Source organism: Somniosus microcephalus, chromosome 6, assembly GCF_052327205.1.
Source record: "Somniosus microcephalus isolate GS21.2 chromosome 6, FLI_Smic_1.0, whole genome shotgun sequence".
NCBI lineage: Eukaryota > Metazoa > Chordata > Chondrichthyes > Squaliformes > Somniosidae > Somniosus > Somniosus microcephalus.
The window spans coordinates 36,413,092-36,434,163 of NC_140992.1; the positions used below are offsets into that span (position 1 = coordinate 36,413,092).

The 21,072-nt window shown below is 44.4% G+C and overlaps 2 protein-coding genes across 5 annotated transcripts; one reads left to right on the forward strand and one right to left on the reverse strand.

Annotated features, from left to right (window-relative positions):
* Window positions 1-1,413: 1,413 nt before the first annotated feature.
* Window positions 1,414-2,438, reverse strand: LOC147115611 (protein NCBP2AS2-like). The gene has a single exon (XM_085990027.1). It carries the CDS (start codon window positions 2,436-2,438, stop codon window positions 1,971-1,973), a length of 468 nt encoding a protein of 155 aa, XP_085846153.1. The 3' UTR covers window positions 1,414-1,970.
* Window positions 2,302-17,796, forward strand: ncbp2 (nuclear cap binding protein subunit 2). 4 transcript variants are annotated; one of them, XM_085990024.1, is made up of 4 exons: window positions 2,302-2,377; window positions 10,018-10,199; window positions 12,306-12,444; window positions 17,442-17,796. In XM_085990024.1, exons 1-4 carry the CDS (start codon window positions 2,339-2,341, stop codon window positions 17,538-17,540), a joined length of 459 nt encoding a protein of 152 aa, XP_085846150.1. In that variant the 5' UTR covers window positions 2,302-2,338; the 3' UTR covers window positions 17,541-17,796. The 4 variants fall into 4 exon arrangements, with proteins under 4 accessions (XP_085846150.1, XP_085846149.1, XP_085846151.1 ...); XM_085990023.1 differs by lacking the exon at window positions 2,302-2,377 and adding an exon at window positions 2,504-2,608; XM_085990025.1 differs by lacking the exon at window positions 2,302-2,377 and adding an exon at window positions 2,587-2,778.
* The last annotated feature ends 3,276 nt before the right edge of the window (window positions 17,797-21,072 follow it).

The following is a 21,072-nucleotide window of genomic DNA, read 5'->3' on the forward strand; positions in this document are numbered from 1 at the left end:
GCCAGTGTAACTGCCGCCGATGCTGTGTTCCCACACAGGCCCGCTCTAGACCACATATCATCCGACCATGCGATGCATGATCACATGACATGACTATTACAAATGTCATTTACCTTATAAAAGGTTGGGTCCTTATTATTACCTAGAGGTAACAGTGCAGGAGGGGGAAGAGAAGTCATTGTAGGTGATTCTCTGGCTACCACTAGATAGATAACTCATCCAAATTTCCTCCAGCTCTACCGCTCCCCCCCGATATCTGCACTCCTCCAATTCTGGCGTTTTGCACATCCCTGATTTTTACTGCTCCACTATTGTCGCCTGTGCCTTCAGCTGCCTAGGCCCTAACCTAGAATTCCCTCCCTAAACCTCTCTACCTTTAAGTCACTCTTCAAAACCTACCTCTAACCAAGCTTTTGGTCACCTGTTCTAATATCTCTTTAGATGGCTCGGTCTCAAATAACACTCCTGTGTCACGTCTAGGAACGTTTTTACTATGTTAAAGGTGCTACAGGAAACTTTGGTATCCGGCACCAACGGGACCGGTATGGTGCCAGTTGATTAAAAATTCTGGATGACAGAGGGTTATCTACCGAGGCTATTTTTAACAAACATTTTTTAAAAATCAAGAAATGTGCTGTATAGAGTAATTGGGTACTCACCTGCAGAATGTTGTGTTAAATAGATGGTGGAAGATGCGTGATTAAGTACAGTACTGCCAGTTGAGGGTAATCCATAACTCTAATTACGTAACAGTAAAACAAAACTTATACTGTAAACGACTGTATACAGTACTGTAGTTAACTGTACACTTATTCCAAGTCAGCTGGTTCATCAGGAATATCCATGCCAGCTGGGTCATCAGGATCATGCACTTCAACAAATGCACGGGGAAACACTACCGGCACCGTGAGAGACACACAGAAAAATGGCGATTGGAAGAGACTACCGGCAGCGCAGGAGAGTCAGACTCCTGTTATTGAGGTGTTCGGACTTCCAACAACGCCAAGAAGCTGAGTAGTGGCAGTTTGGAGAACTACCCCCGCTGACTAACTCGGCCACCGCGGGAGACTCTGACTCAGCAACATTGCTGGTTATTGAGGTGTTGTTTTCGGAGTATGAATTTTGCCGGTTAATAGAGGTGCCGTTTAAACGAGAGTTTCCTGTATATAAATGCAAGTTGTTAAAACAAAAACTATGGATCTTGTTCCTTCACCGCAATTTCTCACTAAAAAGAGTGCTCTTGTATTAGCGGGTCATAGGTCAAAAATAGCCCTATGGGGGGGTCATGGGTCCAAAAAAAAATCACTCAAGGCTTTACCAGTTCAGTGGCACCTTATTCGGAGGCTACTTTCCGGTGAATTGTATTACTTTTTTTACTTCAAAATATATTTAAACACAAATAGAAGCACCATGCATGTCTTACATTTTATAAAGGAAAAGGTATTTGCCATAATAACAATTCATCCATGGAATAAGGCAAGAAACGATTGACACAAATTTTCCTTTAACCATTTTACCCATATGACTTAGTTGACAAGCTGTGCGCACCATTATCGCCTTAAATTGTCATTGTAAATTGAATCTCGAACAATTACAGCAAAACAGCTATGAGGCCAACGTATTATCCCATAGGAAAACTGTCAGGTTGTGGATGTGGATTGTCCTGGCATCTGCCCAATTGCAGTCACGCTCCTGATCCTGTCCCCATGTCAATAAATTAACATAAATCTCTCAAAAGAATTCCAAACTCAGTGAGCCGCTGCATTCAAAGCCGAACACCAAGACGTTTGAACGGAATTCATCCAAGTCTCAGCTTGGGTCTCCCCAGGACAGAGTTTTACTCCTGTGCTTCCTAAATGGGATAACCTTCCAAAATTCCAATGCCTCCTCATTGTGCCTGCTCTAATGTTAACGAAGATCTCAGAAGGGCACCGCGTTGGGAGGCTCCGGACCGTGTCCCGGCGCGATCTTTATTTCGGTTTCTTCGGCCCCGAAGCCTCCTTCATCCCTTCCTTCACCTCCTTCACGAAGGTGTCCTTCAGGCGGGCCGCTCTCTTGCTCAGCTCCCCGAGGTTACGGGGCATCTTGGCCTGCTGGCGGATCTGCCGGAGGGTGTCGGAGCGGCTCAGCCGCTCGGCCGCGTCATGGCCGCCCAGCTGGAGCCGGGCGATGGCGTAAGCGGTGAGCTGAGCCGCCCTGCGAATGAGCCGCGTCTCCGACAGCTTCTCCACCAGCTGCGCGTTGTTCAACAGCGTCAACAGCAGCCTCCGTAGAACCATGTCGGCGATCATCATCGGCCGGCTCACACAGTGACTCGGCGCTCGATCCCCAGAACTCCATGGCAACGGCTCGATCACTTCGCCAATCGGCAGCACCGGTCCGTCACTTTTATAATCCCGCGGGGAGAAGAGATCACTTTTAAAAATTATATCTGTCATTTTGAGACCCTATTTTTATTATTGCAACAAAACTGTATAAAGGAATACAAAACACATGATCTATGATTCTGTGTCGGTCATATTTCTCCCCATCCAGCCGGTCTAAGTCCGGAACTATCAGCACGGAGCCGCTGGCCGCACGGATGCTTCGGTCTGGGGGCCGGCTTCCGGTAAGCTGCCAGAACTCGCTGTTTTATTTTTCTGCTCCAATTTTATTCCTTTCAGCTCGTTCGGCAGCCGCGCCGTTTCCCTTCTCTCCGAAGTCATGTCGGCGCTGCTGAATGCCCTCAACAGCGACTCTCATGTGGAGCTGAGCCAGTACCGAGACCAACACTTTCGGGTAACGTGTCCACGATGTTCTCCCCTCCCCCATCAAATAACCGGTAACCGATGGCAAACCAGTGATTCGCCAGTAACCGCCCCACCGGGCGGTAGCCGGCCAGTAACCGTCCCATCGGGCGGTAACCGTCCAATCAGGCAGATCATAATTCTTGTACAAAAGCAAAATACTGCGGATGCTGGAAATCTCAAATGTTTCTTGGGGAGACCAAACACAGACTCCCTTCATTTCAATTCACCATTCCATTCCCACTCGGACCTCACCATCCTCAGCCTCTTACATTGTTCCACGGAAGCTCAGCTTAAGCTCGAGGAACAGCACCTCATCTTCCGATTAGGCACTTTACAGCCTTTCAGACTCAATATCGAGTTCAACAATTTCAGATCATAACCCCCGGCCCCTATCATTTTTATATATTTTTATCCACACTTTTGGTTTGTGCCTTTTCCTTTTTTTTCCCCCACATGGCAGCTGTCTTTTATTCTGCCAGTGCATTTCACACTTCATCTACAGCCATCCTTTGTTTCTTAACCTGTCCTGTTACCATCTCGTCTCGCCTTGAATATCTCTTAATGTCTCTTCACCTCTCACAGACTTTCCCTTTTGTTCTTTCATCCCCTCCCCCCATTTCCCAGCCCCCAAACTTGCTTTTTCATCCGTTTCATTTCCTGCTTTTTTCTCAGTTCTGACGAAGGGTCTTCGACCTGAAACTTTAACTCTGTTTCTCGCCACGGATGTTGCCTGGCCTGCTGAGTTTTTCCAGTGTTTTCTGTTGTTATTTCAGATTTCCAGCATCCGCAGTATTTTGCTATCGTATTCGTGTTCTCCTATTAAACCTATATGTGGATTGTTGGCTGTATTTATATGCCATAAAAATATGGTTTTTAATCTCATTTTAATCTTTCCCACTCCTCGTGCTGAGAGGAGAGACAGCTTTTAGCTGTCATTGATATATTCTACTTGGCCTCCATAGTGTTTCTCCTCCTTCGTGAAGAACTGTCTATGGTCATCGCTTTTGTCTGATGAGATGAGTGGATTTTATCACCTGGAGGATCCGATGTGATCTTGGTGGTGTCATTTTTTGTTGTGCAAACTGCAATAATTTTGATTTTTGTTGCAGTAATGATTCTGCAATCCTTGAAGTTTGATGTTTCATCCTCCATCTTATAATGATTATATGACATACTGTTTTTATGGGACAATTACAAAATATTAATGTATTCAAGGAATTCAGATGATGGCATAAATCACAAAACCAAAGAGTGGTGTAAAAATGTAATTAAACCCTTATACTAAGAAAGAACTGGCATTTATATAGTGTCTTTTACATCCTCAAGATAATTTGGATGCAGGAATAGAGAGTTGTACAAGTATATTGAAGTTTGTAGTTAACACTTTTTTAAAATTTGTTTTATGGGATGTGGGCGTCGCTGGCAAGGCCAGCATTTATTGCCCATCCCTAATTGCCCTTGAGCAGGTGGTGGTGAGCCGCCTGCTTGAACCGCTGCAGTCCGTGTGGTGAAGGTACTCCCACAGTGCTGTTAGGGAGAGAGTTCCAAGATTTTTACCAAGCGACGATGAAGGATCGGCGATATACATCTAAGTCAGGATGGTGTGTGACTTTGAGGGGAACTTGGACGTGGTGGTGTTCCCATGTGCCTGCTGCCCTTGTCCTTCTAGGTGGAAGAGGTCGCGGTTTTGGGAGGTGCTGCCGAAGATGCCATGGCGAGTTGCTGCAGTGCATCTTGTAGATGGTACACGCTGCAGCCACGGTACGCAGGTAGTGGAGGGAGTAAATGTTTAAGGTGGTGGATGGGGTGCAAAACGAGCTGCTTTGTCCTGGATGGTGTCGAGTTTCTTGAGTGTTGTTGGAGCTGCACTCATCCAGGCTAGTGGAGAGTATTCCATCACATTCCTTACTTCTGGCTTGTAGATGATGGAAAGGCTTTGGGGAGTCCGGAGGTGAAACACTCACCGCAGAATACCTAGCCTCTGACCTGCTCTTGTTGCCACAGTATTTATGTGGCTGGCCCATTTAAGTTTCTGGTCAATGATGACCCCCATGATGTTGATGGTGGGGGATTCGGCGATGGTAATGCAGTTGAATATCAAGGGGTGGTGGTTAGACTCTTGCTTGTTGGAGATGGTCATTGCCTGGCACTTCTGTGGTGCAAATGTTATCTGCCACTTTATCAGCCCAAGCCTGAACGTCATCCAGGTCTTGTTGCATGTGGGCATGGACTGCTTCATTGTCTGAGGAGTTGTGAATGGCACTGAACACTGAGTCATCAGCGAACATCACCATTTCTGACCTTATGTTGGAGGGAAGGTCATTGATGAAGCAGCTGAAGAAGGTTGGGCCTAGGACACTGCCCTGAGGAACTCCTGCAGCGATGTCCTGGGGCTGTGATGATTGTCCTTCAACCACCACAACCATCTTCCTTTTTGCTAGGTATGACTCCAACCAGTGGAGAGTTTCCCCTCCGATTCCCATTGACTTCAGTTTTACTAGGGCCCCTTGATGCCACACTTGGTCAAATGCTGCCTTGATGTCTAGGGCAGTCACTCTCACCTCACCTCACCTCACCTCTGGAATTCAGCTCCTTTGTCCATGTTTGGACGAAGGCTGTAATGAGGTCAGGAGCCGAGTGGTCTTGGCGGAACCCAAACTGGGCATCAGTGAGCAGGTTATTGGTGAGTAAGTGCCGCTTGATAGCACTGTCGATGACGCCTTCCATCACTTTGCTGATGATTGAGAGTAGACTGATGGGGTGGTAATTGGCCAGATTAGATTTGTCCTGCTTTTTGTGGACAGGACATACCTAGGCAGTTTTCCACATTGTCGGATAGATGCCAGCGTTGTAGCTGTACTGAAACAGCTTGGCTAGAGGCACGGCTAGTTCTGGAGCACAAGTCTTCAGCACGACAACCAGGATGTTGTCGGGGCCCATAGCCTTTGCTGTATCCAGTGCGCTCAACCATTTCTTGATATCACATGGAGCGAATCGAATTGGCTGAAGACTGGCTTTTGTGATGGTGGGGACCTCAGGGGTAGGCCGATGTAAGGGTAAACCGGGGGAGCTGCTTCTCCCCGAGACGGACCCTCTGATATAAAGGGTCAACGTCCGCCTTATTCCCAATCAATCACTCGGAGTCCGGAGGTTCGTTCAGTAAAGCAACTTTATACAAGTCGACACGGGAGGCACTCATCCTGGGACGAATGCTCCCCGATCACTGAAAATCTCCTGCCTTGTATACAGGTTTTGTTCTGAGTCGTGGCTACTGTTTTGCAATTAGGTGCATTACACGTATACATTTCTTTCATCGTACAGTTGGCTTCGGGTGCAAATTCTTGTGACCTGTGTGCATTGGTCTTGTGACCCCATACGTTATCTCTCAATACATTCCTCAGTTAGTGATTCACGGTTTGTGCACTTTGGCCACGTTACACCAGACTTCCCTTCTGGACATTGTTCATAACCATTCCTTATATGGTTGGAGATATGCTCTGTTCCTCAATCCCCTCATTTTAGCTCTTTTTAACCCTTTCAGCCGATATGGATCGTCCACTCGGCACTTCTGGCTGAAGATGGTTGCAATCGCTTCAGCCTTGTCTTTTGCACTCACGTGCTGGGCTCCACTGTCATTGAGGATGGGAATATTGATGGAGCCTCCTCCTCCCGTTAGTTGTTTAATGGTCTACCACCCTTCACGACTGGATGTGGCAGGACTGCTGAGCTTTGATCTGATCCGTTGATGGTGGGATCGCTTAGCCCTGTCTATAGCATGCTGCTTCTGATTTTTAGCATGCATGTAGTCCTGTGTTGTTGTTGCTTCCCCAGATTGGCACCTCATTTTTAGGTACGCCTGATGCTGCTTCTGGCATGCACTTCTACACTCCGTATTGAACCAGGGTTGGTCCCCTGTCTTGATGGTAATGATAGAGTGAGGGATATGCCGGGTCATGAGGTTACAGATTGTGGTGGGAGACAATTCTGCTGCGTTATGAGGCACAGTTAGTTGTGCAAGAGGGAGCAGGAAGTTACAAAGAGACACAGACAGATTAAGTGAGTGGGCAAAACTGGAGGAAGGAGTTCAATCTGGGGAAATGTGATGTCATCCATTTTGGATCTGAGAAAGACAAATCAGAATATTTTCTTAATGACAAGTGATTAGGAACTGTGGAAGAGCAAAGAGATTTGGGTAGCCATGTACACAAGTCACTGGGCAGACAAGTGGCAGATGGAATTTAATTCAGAGAAGTGTGAGTTGATGCATTTTGGCAGAAGGAACAGGGAGAGGCAATATACACTTAATGGCACAGTTTTAAAGAGTGTGCAGGGACCGAGGGACCTGGGAGCTAATGTGCATAGGCCCCTGAAGGTGGCAGGACATATTGAGAGAGTGGTTAGCAAAGCATATGGGATCTTGGGCTTCATAAATAGAGGCAGTGAGTACATAAGTAGAGAAGTTATGCTGAACCTTTATAAAGCGCTGGTTAGGCCACAACTGGAGTATTGTGTCCAGTTCTGGTCACCACACTTTAGGAAGGATGTGAAGGCCCTTGAGAGGGTGCAGAGGAGATTTACCAGAATGGTTCTGGGGATGGGGGATCTTAGCTACAAGGACAGGTTGGAGAAGCTGGATTTGTTTTCATTAGCGCAAAGGAGGTTGAGGGGTGATTTTGATAGAGGTGTACAAGATTATGACGGGTTTGAATAGGCTAGACGAGGAAAGGCTGTTCCCACTAGTTGATGGTACAAGGACTAGGGGACACAGATTTAAGGTTTTGGGCAAGAGATACAGGGGGGATGTGAGGAAAAACTTTTATACGCAGCGAGTGGTGAGGACCTGGAACTCGCTGCTGACGGAAGTGGAGACACTCCATGTTTTAAAGGGGAGACTGGATAGGCACTTGAGGGAAACAAACTTGCAGGGCTACGGGGATAGAGCGGGGGAATGGGACTGACTGAATTGCTCTATAGGGAGCCGGCATGGGCTGAATGGCCTCCTTCTGTGCCGTTATGACTATGACTGTAAAAGCTAGTGCATAAATACAAAAAGTAATCAAAATGGCTAATGAAATGTTGGTCTTTATCTCAACGGGGCTGGAAGGAGTGGAAGTTATGCTTCTGTTGCACAGAGCCTTCATCAGGCCCCATCTCCAGTGTGCCAGTGCAGCCTTCGGTCGCCTGAGGAAGAGAGTGTTTGAAGACCAGGACCTCAAACCCGGCACTAAGCTCATGGTCTACAGAGCAGCAGTGATACCCGCCCTGCTGTATGCCTCAGAGACATGGACCATGTACAGCAGGCACCTCAAAGCACTGGAGAGGTACCACCAACGCTGCCTCCGCAAGATCCTGCAAATACATTGGCAGGATAGGCGCACCAACGTCAGTGTTCTTGCTCAGGCCAACATCCCCAGCATCGAAGCTTTGACCACGCTCAATCAGCTCCGATGGACGGGTCACATTGTCCGCATGCCCAATACGAGACTCCCAAAACAAGTGCTCTATTCGGAGCTCCAGCACGGCAAGTGAGCCCCAGGTGGGCAGAGGAAACGCTTCAAGGACACCCTCAAAGCCTCCTTGGAAAAAGTGTAACATCCCCATCGACACCTGGGAATCCCTGGCCCAAGACCGCACAAAGTGGAGGAGAAGCATCCGGGAAGGCACCGAACACCACGAGTCTCTTCGCCGGGAGCAAGTGGCAGGCAGCGCAAGGAGCGCACGTCAACTCAAGCACCCCACCCACCCGCCCGTTCAACCACCGTCTGCCCCACCTGTGACAGGGACTGTAGGTCCCACATTGGACTCATCAGTCACCTGCGAACTCATTTTTAATGTGGAAGCAAGTCATCCTCGGTTCCGAGGGACTGCCTAAGAAGACTGTATTTAGCTTTTGCTACCGCACCTCAGGAAGGATATATTGGCCTTGGAGGGGGTATAGTGTAGATTCACCAGAATGATACTGGGACTAAAAGGGTTAAATTATGAGGCGAGGTTGCATAAACTTGGCTTGTATTACGTTTGAATTCAGAAGGTTGAGGGGTGATTGAATTTGGGTGTTTAAAATGATAAAGCAATTGGATGGGGTAGAGCGAGAGAAACGATTCCCTCCAGAACAAGGGGCAAAATCTTAGTTAGAACTCGGCCATTCAGGACTGAAATCGGGAAGCACTTTTTCACAAAGGGTGGGAGAAATCTGGAAAACTCTCCCCAAAAGGCTGTGAATGTTGGAACAGTTGAAATTTTCAAGACTGAAAGCGACCGATTTTTATTATGTAAGGGTATCTAGGGATATGGATCAAAGGCAGCTGAATGGAGTTGAGAAACAGATCAGCCATGATCTAATAGAATGGTGGAACAGACACAAAGGGCTGAATGGCCTACTTCTGAAACTATGTCCCAAAGTGCTTCACAGATAATGAATTACTTTTGAAAGTGTGCTATTGTAGAGAAACATACATAGCAAGGTACCACAAACAGCAATGAGATAAATGACTAGTTTTTTTTTTTGAAGATGTTGATTGAAGGATAACTCCGCTTTTCCTCTTCAAATAGTGCTTTAACGTTCGTCTGAACAGGTGGGGCCTCAGTTTAATGTCTCGTCTGAAAGATAGCACTTCCAACAATGCAGCACTCCCTCATTACTGGCTAAAGAGTCAGCTTCTATTATGTGCTCAAATCCCTCGTATGGAGCTTGAACACACAAATGTCAGACTCGGAAGTGAGACTGCTACCATTAAGCTTAGCTGTTACACTCCACTGCATGTTACCAGCCATGAATTGGATTCCTGGTATTCTTTTGAACATTTTATTTTAAATTGGGTTTTTTTTTTTGCCCACACTTTGCAGGTAATGGAAGAGAAATTCAACGCATGCCGGTTTCCGGCACGAAATGTGCAGTGCGACCTGAACATGAGCTTGAAGACGTCGGCTTTATTTAGACCTCAACTTGTGAATGCAAGGTGCCTAACTCCTGTTTCAGGAGGACACCCTGCGCACCTCGAAGCCACCAGCTTCCACCTTAGCAGCTGGCACACTTCCGGGGGAGATTGAGCTTGGGAGTTTGTGACCTGAAATTCGGCCCCCCATGTTGATTTAACGCTCCAAAAAAATAGGTGCAATGTTGAATTTCTCCCCCCAGTGTCGTTCATTAGATTGTAGGGTAACGCTACTGTGCAGAATGTATTTTGTTCCTTATGTGCTGACTTAAATTTAAATGTTTGTTTGTCAGGGAAGCCGATATGAGCAGGACAAACTGCTGAGATATAGCTACACACTCTATGTTGGGAATCTGTCGTTCTACACAACCGAGGAACAGATCTATGAACTCTTCTCAAAAAGCGGAGATGTTAAGAGAATTATCATGGGCTTGGACAAAATCAAGAAAACTTCATGTGGATTCTGTTTTGTGGAGTATCTTTTATGTGTGACTAAGTTCTAGTTTTTATATCCTCCCCTGCTAAGATTGAGTTTTTTAAATAGCATTTGGTTCAGTTGTACATAATGGTATAAAGTATTGTTGGCACAGGAACAGGGTAGGCCATTCAGCCCCTCAAGCCTGTTCTGCCATTCAATGAGGCAGTGGCTGTTCTGTATCCTAACTCAATCCACCTGCTCTGGCTCCATATTCCTTAATACCCATGGCTAACAAAAATCTATCGATCTCAGATTTATAAAATTATTAATTGAGCTCGCATCTACTGCTTTTTGTGGGAGAGAGTTCCACACTTCTACCACCCTGTGCGTGAAGAAGTGTTTTCAAACTTCTCTCCGGAATGGCCTGGCTCTGATTTTAAGGTTGTGTCCCCTTGTCCTAGACTTCCCCACTAGCGGAAAAAGTTTCTCTCCATCTACCCTATCAATTCCTTTCAAAATCATAAAAACCGCAATCAAATCACCCCTTAACTTTCTACATTCCAGGGAATGCAAGCCTAGTTTATGTAATCTCTCCTCATAATCTAACTCTTGGAGCCCTGGTGACATTCTGGTGAATCTGCGCAGCACTCCATCCAAGACCATTATATCCTTTCTAAGTTGTGGTGCACAGAATTGTACACAGTACTCCAGATGTGTTCTAACCAGGGCTTTGCATAGCTGTAGCAAAATTTCCTCCCCTTTATATTCTAGCCGCCTTGTTATAAAGGCTAGCATTCCATTAGCCTTTTTGTTTTTTTTTGTACCTGACCACTACATTTTAGTGATCTGTGCACATGGACCCCTAAATTTCTTTGGACCTCCACTGTTGCTAGCTTATCAACATTTTAAAAAACACAGATCTATCCTTTTTTGGTCTAAAATGGGTGACCTCACACTTGCCTGTGTTGAAATCCATCTGTCACAGTTTTGCCCACTCACTTAATCTTTCAATGTCTCTTTGTCATTTTATGCTTCTGTCTACGCTACTTATTATGCCACCAGTCTTTGTGTCATTGGCAAACTTGGATATATGGCTCTCTATTGTGTTATCTAAGTCATTAATAAATATAGTGACTAGTTGAGGCCCCAGCACAGATCCTTGTGGGACACCACTAGTCACTTCCTTCCAATTAGAGTACATACCCATTATCCCTACTCTCTCTACTACCGCCTAACCAATCTCTTAACCAGGTCAATAATTTCCCTTCAATTCCATGAGCTTTAATTTTAGCTAACCGCCTCTTGTGTGGAACCTTATTGAATGCCTTCTGGAAGTCCATATAAACTGCATCCATCAACATCCCCCTGTCTACTACTTTAGTTATTTCCTCAAAAAATTCAATTAAGTTTGTTAGACATGACCTATCCATTACCAATTCATGTTGGCTCTCTCTAATCAGCTCAAATTTCTTTAAGTGCTCAGTCACTCTGTGATTAATTATAGATTCCAATAACTTTCCCACAACAGATGTTAGACTAACAGGTCTACTATTCCTGGTTTCCCTCTCTCACCTATCTTAAATAATGGAGTTACATTTGTAATTTCCAATCTTAAAGGGACAATTCCTGAATTGAGGGAGCTTTGGAAGATTATGGCTAAATCCTCTGCAATTTCCTCACCTACGTCCTTTAAAACCCTGGCGTAGAAACCATCAGGTCCTGGGATTTGTCAGTCTTTAGTGCCATTATTTTTTCTAATACTGTTTTCTTGCTTAAGTTAACTTTAGGGAGTGCCAATCAGTTTTCTATATTTGACTACATTTTCTGGGGATACTGCCCCGCCCACACTTGAGCATCTCGGAGGGTATTTAGAGTAGCATTGGCATGAGTCTGGAAGCAGGTTGCCTGTTTTCCCTTTATCGGAGGGACCTAAAAAAGGATCTTTACCGTGCATGTGTGCCTGCACTATCCCAGACCTATGTATGTAATACTGGGATTTGTGCAAAAAGCAGGAAATTATTCCATTCCTGTATTGATGTGCATCATCTAGATACATGGAACAGTTCACCCAATAACATGGGGAAAAGTTAATTGCTGATGAATCCCTAACTTTATGCATGAGTACTTGTTTGAGTGGTGACTTACCCTTAATGATTTAATTAGATATTACACACGTTTAGAAGCTGAACAATGCATGAGGTTTATTAACGGAACACGCTTGGACGATCGCATCATCAGAACAGATTGGGATACTGGATTCAAAGAAGGCAGGCAGTTTGGTCGCGGAAAATCTGGTGGCCAGGTACGTGGTTTCTATATGATATTGTGCATACAATCTTGTAAAATGAAATCGAAATAAAAACTCAAAAGATCCAAACACAACCTTTTCTTAATAGTGGAGTGAAAATGTAATCATAAACTTTTTATTTAATTGAACTCTTTTTTTCCATAGTGAAAGAATTTCAGTGTTCCTGTTTCCTTACAATGTAACTGGAATAACTGTCCTGTCATAAAAGGAATGTGTTAAAAGGCAGTAACATGTTGCGGATGTATGTGATGCACTAAAGCAAAGTTCATCATCATTGTGTGAATCCCAAGAACACGGTTTTACTTGTGTTTATAACAAGTGCTGTATCGCTGACATTATAGACTGACTGCCATTGTTTCAAAAAAATACAGTAGCAAGTTCCTGTAACAGAATCATGATTTCAACTTGTCTGTTATCCTGTAAGAATTGAGCTGCAGTGCGATCAAACTATATATTACAGGGAATTATTATATACATAACGTTAATTTGAAGTGAATTTTAATTGTCCTTTGTTTAGCACACACAGAGCAGTGGAAGTATCTCCTAGATTACTGAATTGTAAAGCTAAAACTCTCTCTGGGGATAACGCCTTGAGACCAGATTTGTGGGAGTTTGGTTTGTCCCTGATATTTCCACTATTTCTTGAGTTTGTGATCTCTAAACTGCTGTCATGGAGGGGTTTGATTCGGAGACCAAATACTTCCCCACAGAGGAATTGAGTCCCCCCCACACTGCTCTTGCGCACTTCCTAGTAGCTGACTTCAAAGTGACACAGATAACTCTGAACAGGTTGGCTGCAGAGTCTTGTCTGTATAGATCTTCTTCTTAGGCAGTCCCTCGGAACCGAGGATGACTTGCTTCCACACTAAAAATGAGTTCTCAGGTGACTGATGAGTCCAATGCGGGACCTACAGCCTCTGTCACAGGTGGGGCAGACGGTGGTTGAAGGGGCGGGTGGGTGGGGTGCTTGGGTTGACATGCGCTCCTTGCACTGCCTGCGCTTGGCTTCTGGCTTGCTCCCGCTATCTCTCTCTATAGATACTGAGTAGGGAAGAGTACAAAAAATATAAACTGCTCTCTATGCCTAAGGAGAGATTCTTAATGGCAATTGCTATTCATTCTTACTCTGGTATATGACTTTTTCACAGGCCTTGATTTGAGGGATATGGAACCCCTAGATAATGGAGACAAATGGAAGTCATTGGTCTCTAGTTTTTAAAAGAAAAAATCTAAATAATGCACTCACATGCCAGCCCACCAGCATAATAGGAACTCAAAATCTTAACTGCTAATCCATGTGTGATTGGCTATTTGGAGACCATTTTATAGTTTTAGAAAGTGCATGAGAAGTTTATTGTGTGGGGAAGTACAGTGCAGTGAGCATGTATTGGTGACATAATTCATTTCATTGATCACTGGGGCAGTAACACTTTTAACCAGGCCTGGTCTGTTAAGGGGTGCACTAACGCATTGGCCTGTGTCTAATGGCCTGGTGTTAATTTCAAATCCTGTTTAGTTGGTTTCTGAATTGTTACATTTTGATGAACTGTTAGTGTTACATTGATAGCCTGCCCTGAAGTGGATGGTGAAAAGATTTTGATTCCAAGTTTGCTGAACTTCAACCGTTTGCTTTCATCCAAGTATTAGCTGTTTCTGTAAACATTACTCATTCAAGTTAGCTTCTGTTACAATGAGAGATTTGGTGGTGAAGTCTTCAGTGTTCCAGTGTATATAGCGTTGTGTATTCAGTTTGTGTTTTAATTATTGAACAGGTTAATCCTGTTGACCCTAGTGTGTCTCTGAATAGCTGAATTGTAAAAACATGGCTACCCATAGGCATCTGCAGCTTTTGGCATTCTCTGCAATCGGTCTCATGACATAAATGCATATAGTATACTTTTAAAAACAAAACTGTACAACCAGTGTCCTAACCAAAAATGAGTCCAATTGCACCAGTTCTCAGTGAATGATGAAAGTGCTGGATAATGTTGGTGCTGTCCTAATCTGTATTTTATTGTAGGTCATAGGTAGAAAGAGGGATGAGGTCCTGCAGGCAGATTTTAGGGAGCTAGGAAAGAGATGAAAAAGCAGGACCTCAAAGGTAGTAATCTCCGGATTACCCCCGGTGCCACGAACTAGTGAGTATAGAAATAGGAGGATAGAGCAGATGAATGCGTGGCTGGAGAGATGGTGCAGGAGGGAGGGCTTTAGATTCCTGGGACATTGGGACCGGTTCTGGGGAAGTTGGGACCTGTACAGGCCGGACAGGTAGAACCTCAACAGAGCTGGGACCAATGTCCTCGTGGGGGGGTTTGCTAGTGCTGTTGAGGAGGGTTTAAACTAATTTGGCTGGGGGATGGGCACCATGATTTGGCATTAGAAAGGAGAAACAAGGTGCACAAAGGATTGGAAGAGACAGATAGCACTAGAGTAAGAAATAGTATTGGTATTAGGTGGGGTCAGACTAAGAGAGAATACAAGAAGGTTTAAGATAGGTTTAGAGTGCATGTGTGTGAATGCACGAAGTGTGGTAAATAAGGTTGGTGAGCTGCAGGCGCAAATAGATACATGGGATTGTGATGTTGTGGCGATAACGGAGACCTGGCTCAAAAAAGGGCAGGATTGGGTACTAAATATTCCTGGATATAAGGTGTTCAGGAAAGATAGGGAAGTAAAGAAAGAAGGTGGGTGGCAGTATTGATTAAGGAGAATATTACAGTGCTGGAGAGGGAGGATGTCCTGGAGGGGTCAAGGACAGAATCTATTTGGTTAGAGTTGAGAAACAATGGAGGTGCCATTACACTACTAGGTGTATTCTATAGGCCACCTATTAGTGGGAAGGATATAGAGGAGCAAATTTACAGGGAAATTACAGAGAGGTGCAAGAACTATAGAGTAATGAGAATGGGGGACCTCAACGATCCTAATATAGACTGGGATAGTAATATTGTAAAGGGCAGAGAGGGGGAAGAATTTCTGAAGTGTGATCAGGAGAACTTTCTTGATCAGTATGTTTCCGGCCCAACGAGGAAGGAGGCATTGCTGGATCTGGTTCTGGGGAATGAGTTGGGTCAAGTAGAGCAAGTGTCAGTAGGGGAACATTTAGGGAACAGTGATCATAGTATCATTAAGGTTTAGAATAGCTGTAGAAAAGGACAGGGAGCAATCTAGAGTAAAAATACTTAATTGGAGGAAAACCAATTTCAGTGGGTTGAGAATGGATCTGGCCCGGGTAAATTGAAATCAAAGATTGGCAGGCAAAACTATAACCAAACAATGGGCTGCCTTTTAAAGAGGAGATGGTTCGGGTACAGTCGAGGTACATTCCCACGTGGGGGGAAAGGTAGGGCAACCAAAGCCAGAGCTTACTGGATGACGAAAGAGATGAAGCAGAAAAAGGGGGTGTATGACAAATGTCAGGTTGAGAATACAAGTGAGAACCAGGCTGAATATGGAAAGTTCAGAGGGAAAGTGAAAAAGGAAATAAGAGGGGCAAAGAGAGAGTATATGAGAATAGATTGGCAGCTAACAGAAGGAAATCCAAAAGACTTCTATAGGCATATAAATAGTAAATGGGTAGTAAGAGGAGGGGTGGGGCTGATTAGGGACCAAAATGGAGACCTACACATGGAGGCAGAGGGCATAGTTGGGACACTAAATACATACTTTGCATCTGTCTGTACCAAGGAAGATGATGTTGCCAAAATCATAGTGAAAGAGGAGGTAGTTGAGATACTGGATGGGATAAAAATTGATGATGAGTTACTAGAAAGGCTGGCTGTACTTAAAGTAGATAAGTCACCAGGACTGGATGGGATGCATCCTAGGATGCTGAGGGAAGTAAAGGTGGAGGTACTGGCCATAATCTTCCAATCCTCCTTGGATACGGGGCTGGTGCCAGAGGACTGGAGAATTGCAAATGTTACACCCTTGTTCAAAAAAGGGTGTAAGGATAAACCCAGCAACTGCAGGTCAGTCATTGTAACCTCGGTAGTGGGGAAGCTTTTAGAAACGATATTCCGGAACATTAACAGTCACTTGGACAAGTATGGATTAATTAAGGAAAGCCAGCATAGATTTGTTAAAGGCAAATCGTGTTTAACTAACTTGATTGAGTTTTTTGATGATGTGAAGGCCTTAGAGAGGGTGCAGGAAAGATTTAGAGGAATGGTTCTAGGGATGAAGGACATCAGTTACATGGATAGACTGGAGAAGCTGGGGTTGTTCTCCTTAGAGCAGAGAAGGTTGAGAGGAAATTTGATAGAGGTGTTCAAAATCATGAGGGGTCTAGACAGAGTAGATAGAGAGAAACTGTTCCCATTGGCAGAAGGGTCGAGAACCAGAGGACACCGATTTAAGATGGTTGGCAGAAGAACCAAAGGCGACATGAGGAAAAACTTTTTTTTCCGCAGCAAGTGGTTAGGATCTGGAATTCACTGCCTGAAAGGGTTGTGGAGGCAGATTCAATTGTGGCTTTCAAAAGGGAACTGCATAAATACCGGAAGGAAAAAAATTTGTAGGGCTGCGGGGAAAGGGTGGGGGAGTGCTCTTGCAGAGAGCTGGCATGGGCTTGACGGGCCGAATGGCCTCCTTCTGTGCTGTAACCATTCTATGATCCTAGGTCTCCTTTTTGTGGAGGTGTAGATTTGTAATGTGATCCTGTGTTTGCTGTTACTAAGGTTTAGGTGACTGCTGAGAAATACTGTATTGGTCACTAATGATGTCGGTCAATTCTCCATATCAGGAGACAAATGCTAGAAGTAGAATAAGGAGAATGCTGTCAAGGCTGCCTGGTTGGGGCATAGAACAGCTCTTTTGTGAACAAGTTGTTTTATTCAGATTTTTAACTTGTATTCAGTGTACTGGTCAATAATGTATACCCATGCAGTAATAGGTGGCAGAGCAGGCAAGAGAGAATTCACCTCTTCTGTACCTGATAGCCCAACGGACAACATGCAGTGTTATTTTCTTGTATATTTGCTTTCTTGCAGGTACGTGATGAATATAGGACTGACTATGACGCTGGCAGAGGCGGGTTTGGAAAACTGGTCCAGATGCAGAGAGTCCCAGAACCAAGACAAAAATTCTAGAGTTTACAATGGCTTTTCCTGTACATTTCAGATAATGAAGCTAGAACCTTCATAGGAGCCTGGGGTTGAAGCACACTGCTCAGACTTTAATATCTATAGCTTTGTGCTGTTCATTCTTTTATCGGCCCAATGAGCTCTCTTTATTTTTGGAAAAAAAAGTGCCCAGTTTCTGAGGTGAAATCATTGCGTCAATTTTTATTCCTCCTAAGTTATAATTTTTGTATCAATCCTAAATAAAAACTGAAGAAAAATCTGATCTTTAAGTTGTCTTTGTATAATTATTTGTAAGCTCCAAACTGTGCCATACTCAAACGATGCAAAAGAAGTTGCAAGTCTTGTGAGCATTTTCTTATTACTTAATTGCTATTTCTATCCTACTATCTGAACTATTTGTAATACTTCTGAAGCCTCTAAACTTGTGCATTCTTGATGCTGACTGTTCTAAATTCAGGTCTGCCATAGATCCCTTCTCCAGTTCAGTGGCGTCAATCCCACCCTTAAGTGGATCCCACACTCCTTATGTGCCCAAGTTGAGACTGCCCAATATTTACTTGTACGATAACGTAACCCGGGGATGTAACAATGCCTCCGCTTCAACATACGAACTGGAATTTGTGCCTCTTGCACGTGCCATCACGTGTGCTTCTCCAATCTTTTCGAAGGTGGATCGAGAAACACTTAGTAGGATGAGGCCATATATAATTGTTAAGCTGTTTTTTTAAATAGGCAGCTAGTAAGCATACAGAGCAACAGTTATGATTGGACTGTCAGACAAGTTTTACTAATTGAATTTATGTAATAGTCCAAAATATGTACTATCCCACATCAGTGGGTAGTCTTGCTTGAATTAAACAAAATAACTTCTAACTATTCTCCTGCATCCTAACCTTCTTGTTGCTTTTGTTGATCCTGATTGACCAAAGTCTGCCCTGGCAGTTTTTATTTTTTAAAAACTGACTCTCCCTGAACATTGGTTTTTCTCTCTCGTTAAATCTGACTCCAGGAAGCAGACTGTCCTGCCAACTACCTCTGCCCAAATGAATCGAGTCATCTCAACCAAAATATGTGTGAAAAGTCCAAACCAGCTTTCATTCTCTGACTTCTCAACCACATCTCCCAGCCCTGCTACCCTGTGAATTAACCCCTTGAGATTTTAGTTTAACTCAATCGTAACATTTTTAACATCTATTACACCAAGGTTCCCCTTGTGGTGGCATAATCAGAATCCCAAAAAGTGACATGGACACTGGGTACCTGGAAAGAGTTTCATTCTCCAGCATTTATAGCTTTCACATTTCTGAGCACAAACTAAGTTACTAAAAAGAGTAAGATCTAAAATTGACTAGATAAATATTCAAAATGAATAATTTACAAAAAAGTCAACATCATTTGAACCTGAGAATACAACTAGCATTTCCATAAAACTATGTAATAAAAGTGCAGTTTCACAATTCAATCAGCATAAATCTGTGACCCTGATAATTTGTATATTAGCATAGAACAACACATCCTCTAACTCGCTTGTGTGAACTGTATAGGGTACACGTTTTTATAATATATAGTCCTGTGACATCATTCATGGTGGAACTACGGTTTTATAAGAACAGGATTGTTATGCCAAGTAGTTTTGTTAGGGATAATATTTTCTCTCTCTGCTTAAAAAAACAGGCTATTGAATGAACTATTGGAACATGCTTTAATTCTGCACTTCTTCAGAGACAGTGCTTCCTATCTTTTGTAAAGACTCTTGAAGAGAAGCAAGAATGTCATTGATCTACCAATGGGAGATCAAGATAAAGCTATACAAATGCACGGTGAGGGGAATAAAGTGTATTGTGAGGGCATGTGATCTGAAATACGTGGATTGTTTTCTATAGTGTCTACACATTAGCTGTAAAATGTCCTGAGATTGCAAGTTCTTTCTTATTGTGGAGTAAAATCAGCAGCAAAAGAGTCTGACAATGAGTCAAGGTCACTGATATTGAAATAGAACAGAGTGGGGGTAAGAAAAGAGCCCTAGTGAACCCCTATGTTGATGGAAAAAAGAGAGGGTAACTCATTAACTACACCACAGCTAGAACAAGTTGAGGGGGAACTAAAAAGCCATGCACATGAGAGTCCAAGATTTCCTCTGGCCTATGTCTAGCACTGTCATAAACGCATAGGAAGATAGGAATGTAAAGAATGAGGAAAAAAAAACATTTTGGGCACTGAGTCACGGGTCTACCATTCATTGATCAGGATAAGGAACATGGGGGGCTAAATTGGCTAGCCCCCAAAAATGGGCATGGGGACTGCGATGTGCAATTACCCCATGCCCGTTGGTTGTAATCCTGATTTCTGCGTGCAGCCAGCGCTAACCCCGTTGTTCATTGGCTGCACAGATCAGCAGGGGGCCCAATATCGTAACTTGCTAGCACCACTGAAAGCTAGCCTGCACTGCTTAAAGGTAGCCTGAATCTCTTAAAAGGGAGGCACATTATGGCTGGAGCAGGTACTGGGAGTCATTTGTGAGCTGAATCTGACCTGGGAAAGAGAATGGCTGAACATGGGAGAGAACAGGCACCCAGGTTTTCCGACGCTGCACTGGAGGTCTTGATGGAGGAGGTGGAAAGGACGAGAGCTGTCCTGTATCCGCAGGGGGGCAGAAGGCTCTCCAGACACATGGTGAAAAAGTAGTGGGAACAGATAGCCGCAGAGGCTAATGCTAGGAGTGTAGCCCCAAGGACCTGTATGCAGTGCCACAAGAAGTTTAATGACCTCACGCGTGGTCAAGATCAGTGAATGCATCTTCAAATGCCATATTCTATCAACTGCACCACTTGCCTCAGCCACTGCTCAAATCACCACACCCTATCACTCACCTACCAACAATCTCTATCAATCAGCACTCATCTAACATTCATATGCTTCACCTCACCCTTACACACTTAGCATTGTTGCAAGCCTCACATCCACATCTCAGCTTGCATACACTACCAGCTATTCAACCATGGCAACCACATCACCCAAACATTGCACGACACTCACTGACACACTTCCCTCTCTTGCAGGACAAGGTGGCACACAACCACAGGCAGCAGGAACTAATGGGAGAGGGAGAGACACGCCTGCATGCTCTAACCCCCATGAAGGAGATGGTGCTGGCCATTATCAGAAGGGCCATTGCTGAGGCCGTGGCCAGCGGCGGGGCTGAATCCGTTGAAGATGGCGGTATCCTCATACCTAATCCTCTCATTCCACAATTTCTTCTGACTTACAAGCTGCAGATGGTGTAAGCATGCACCTGTTTCTTACCCCCGCCCCCCTCCTCGCACCACAACTTTATCCTTGTGTCTTTTTCCTTTCAGATACCCAAGAAGTGCAATCTGGCCAGGCAATGGAGGAAGACACACCATCACTTGATTTCACACTCGTAGCCACAAGCTCAGATATTGACGCTGCGCGTATCTTAGAGGTTAGAGTAGAGGCGGGATCTGCACATGGTGAGACACCAGGCCCGATACGCTGCAGCCAGGGCAGGGGGAAAGGA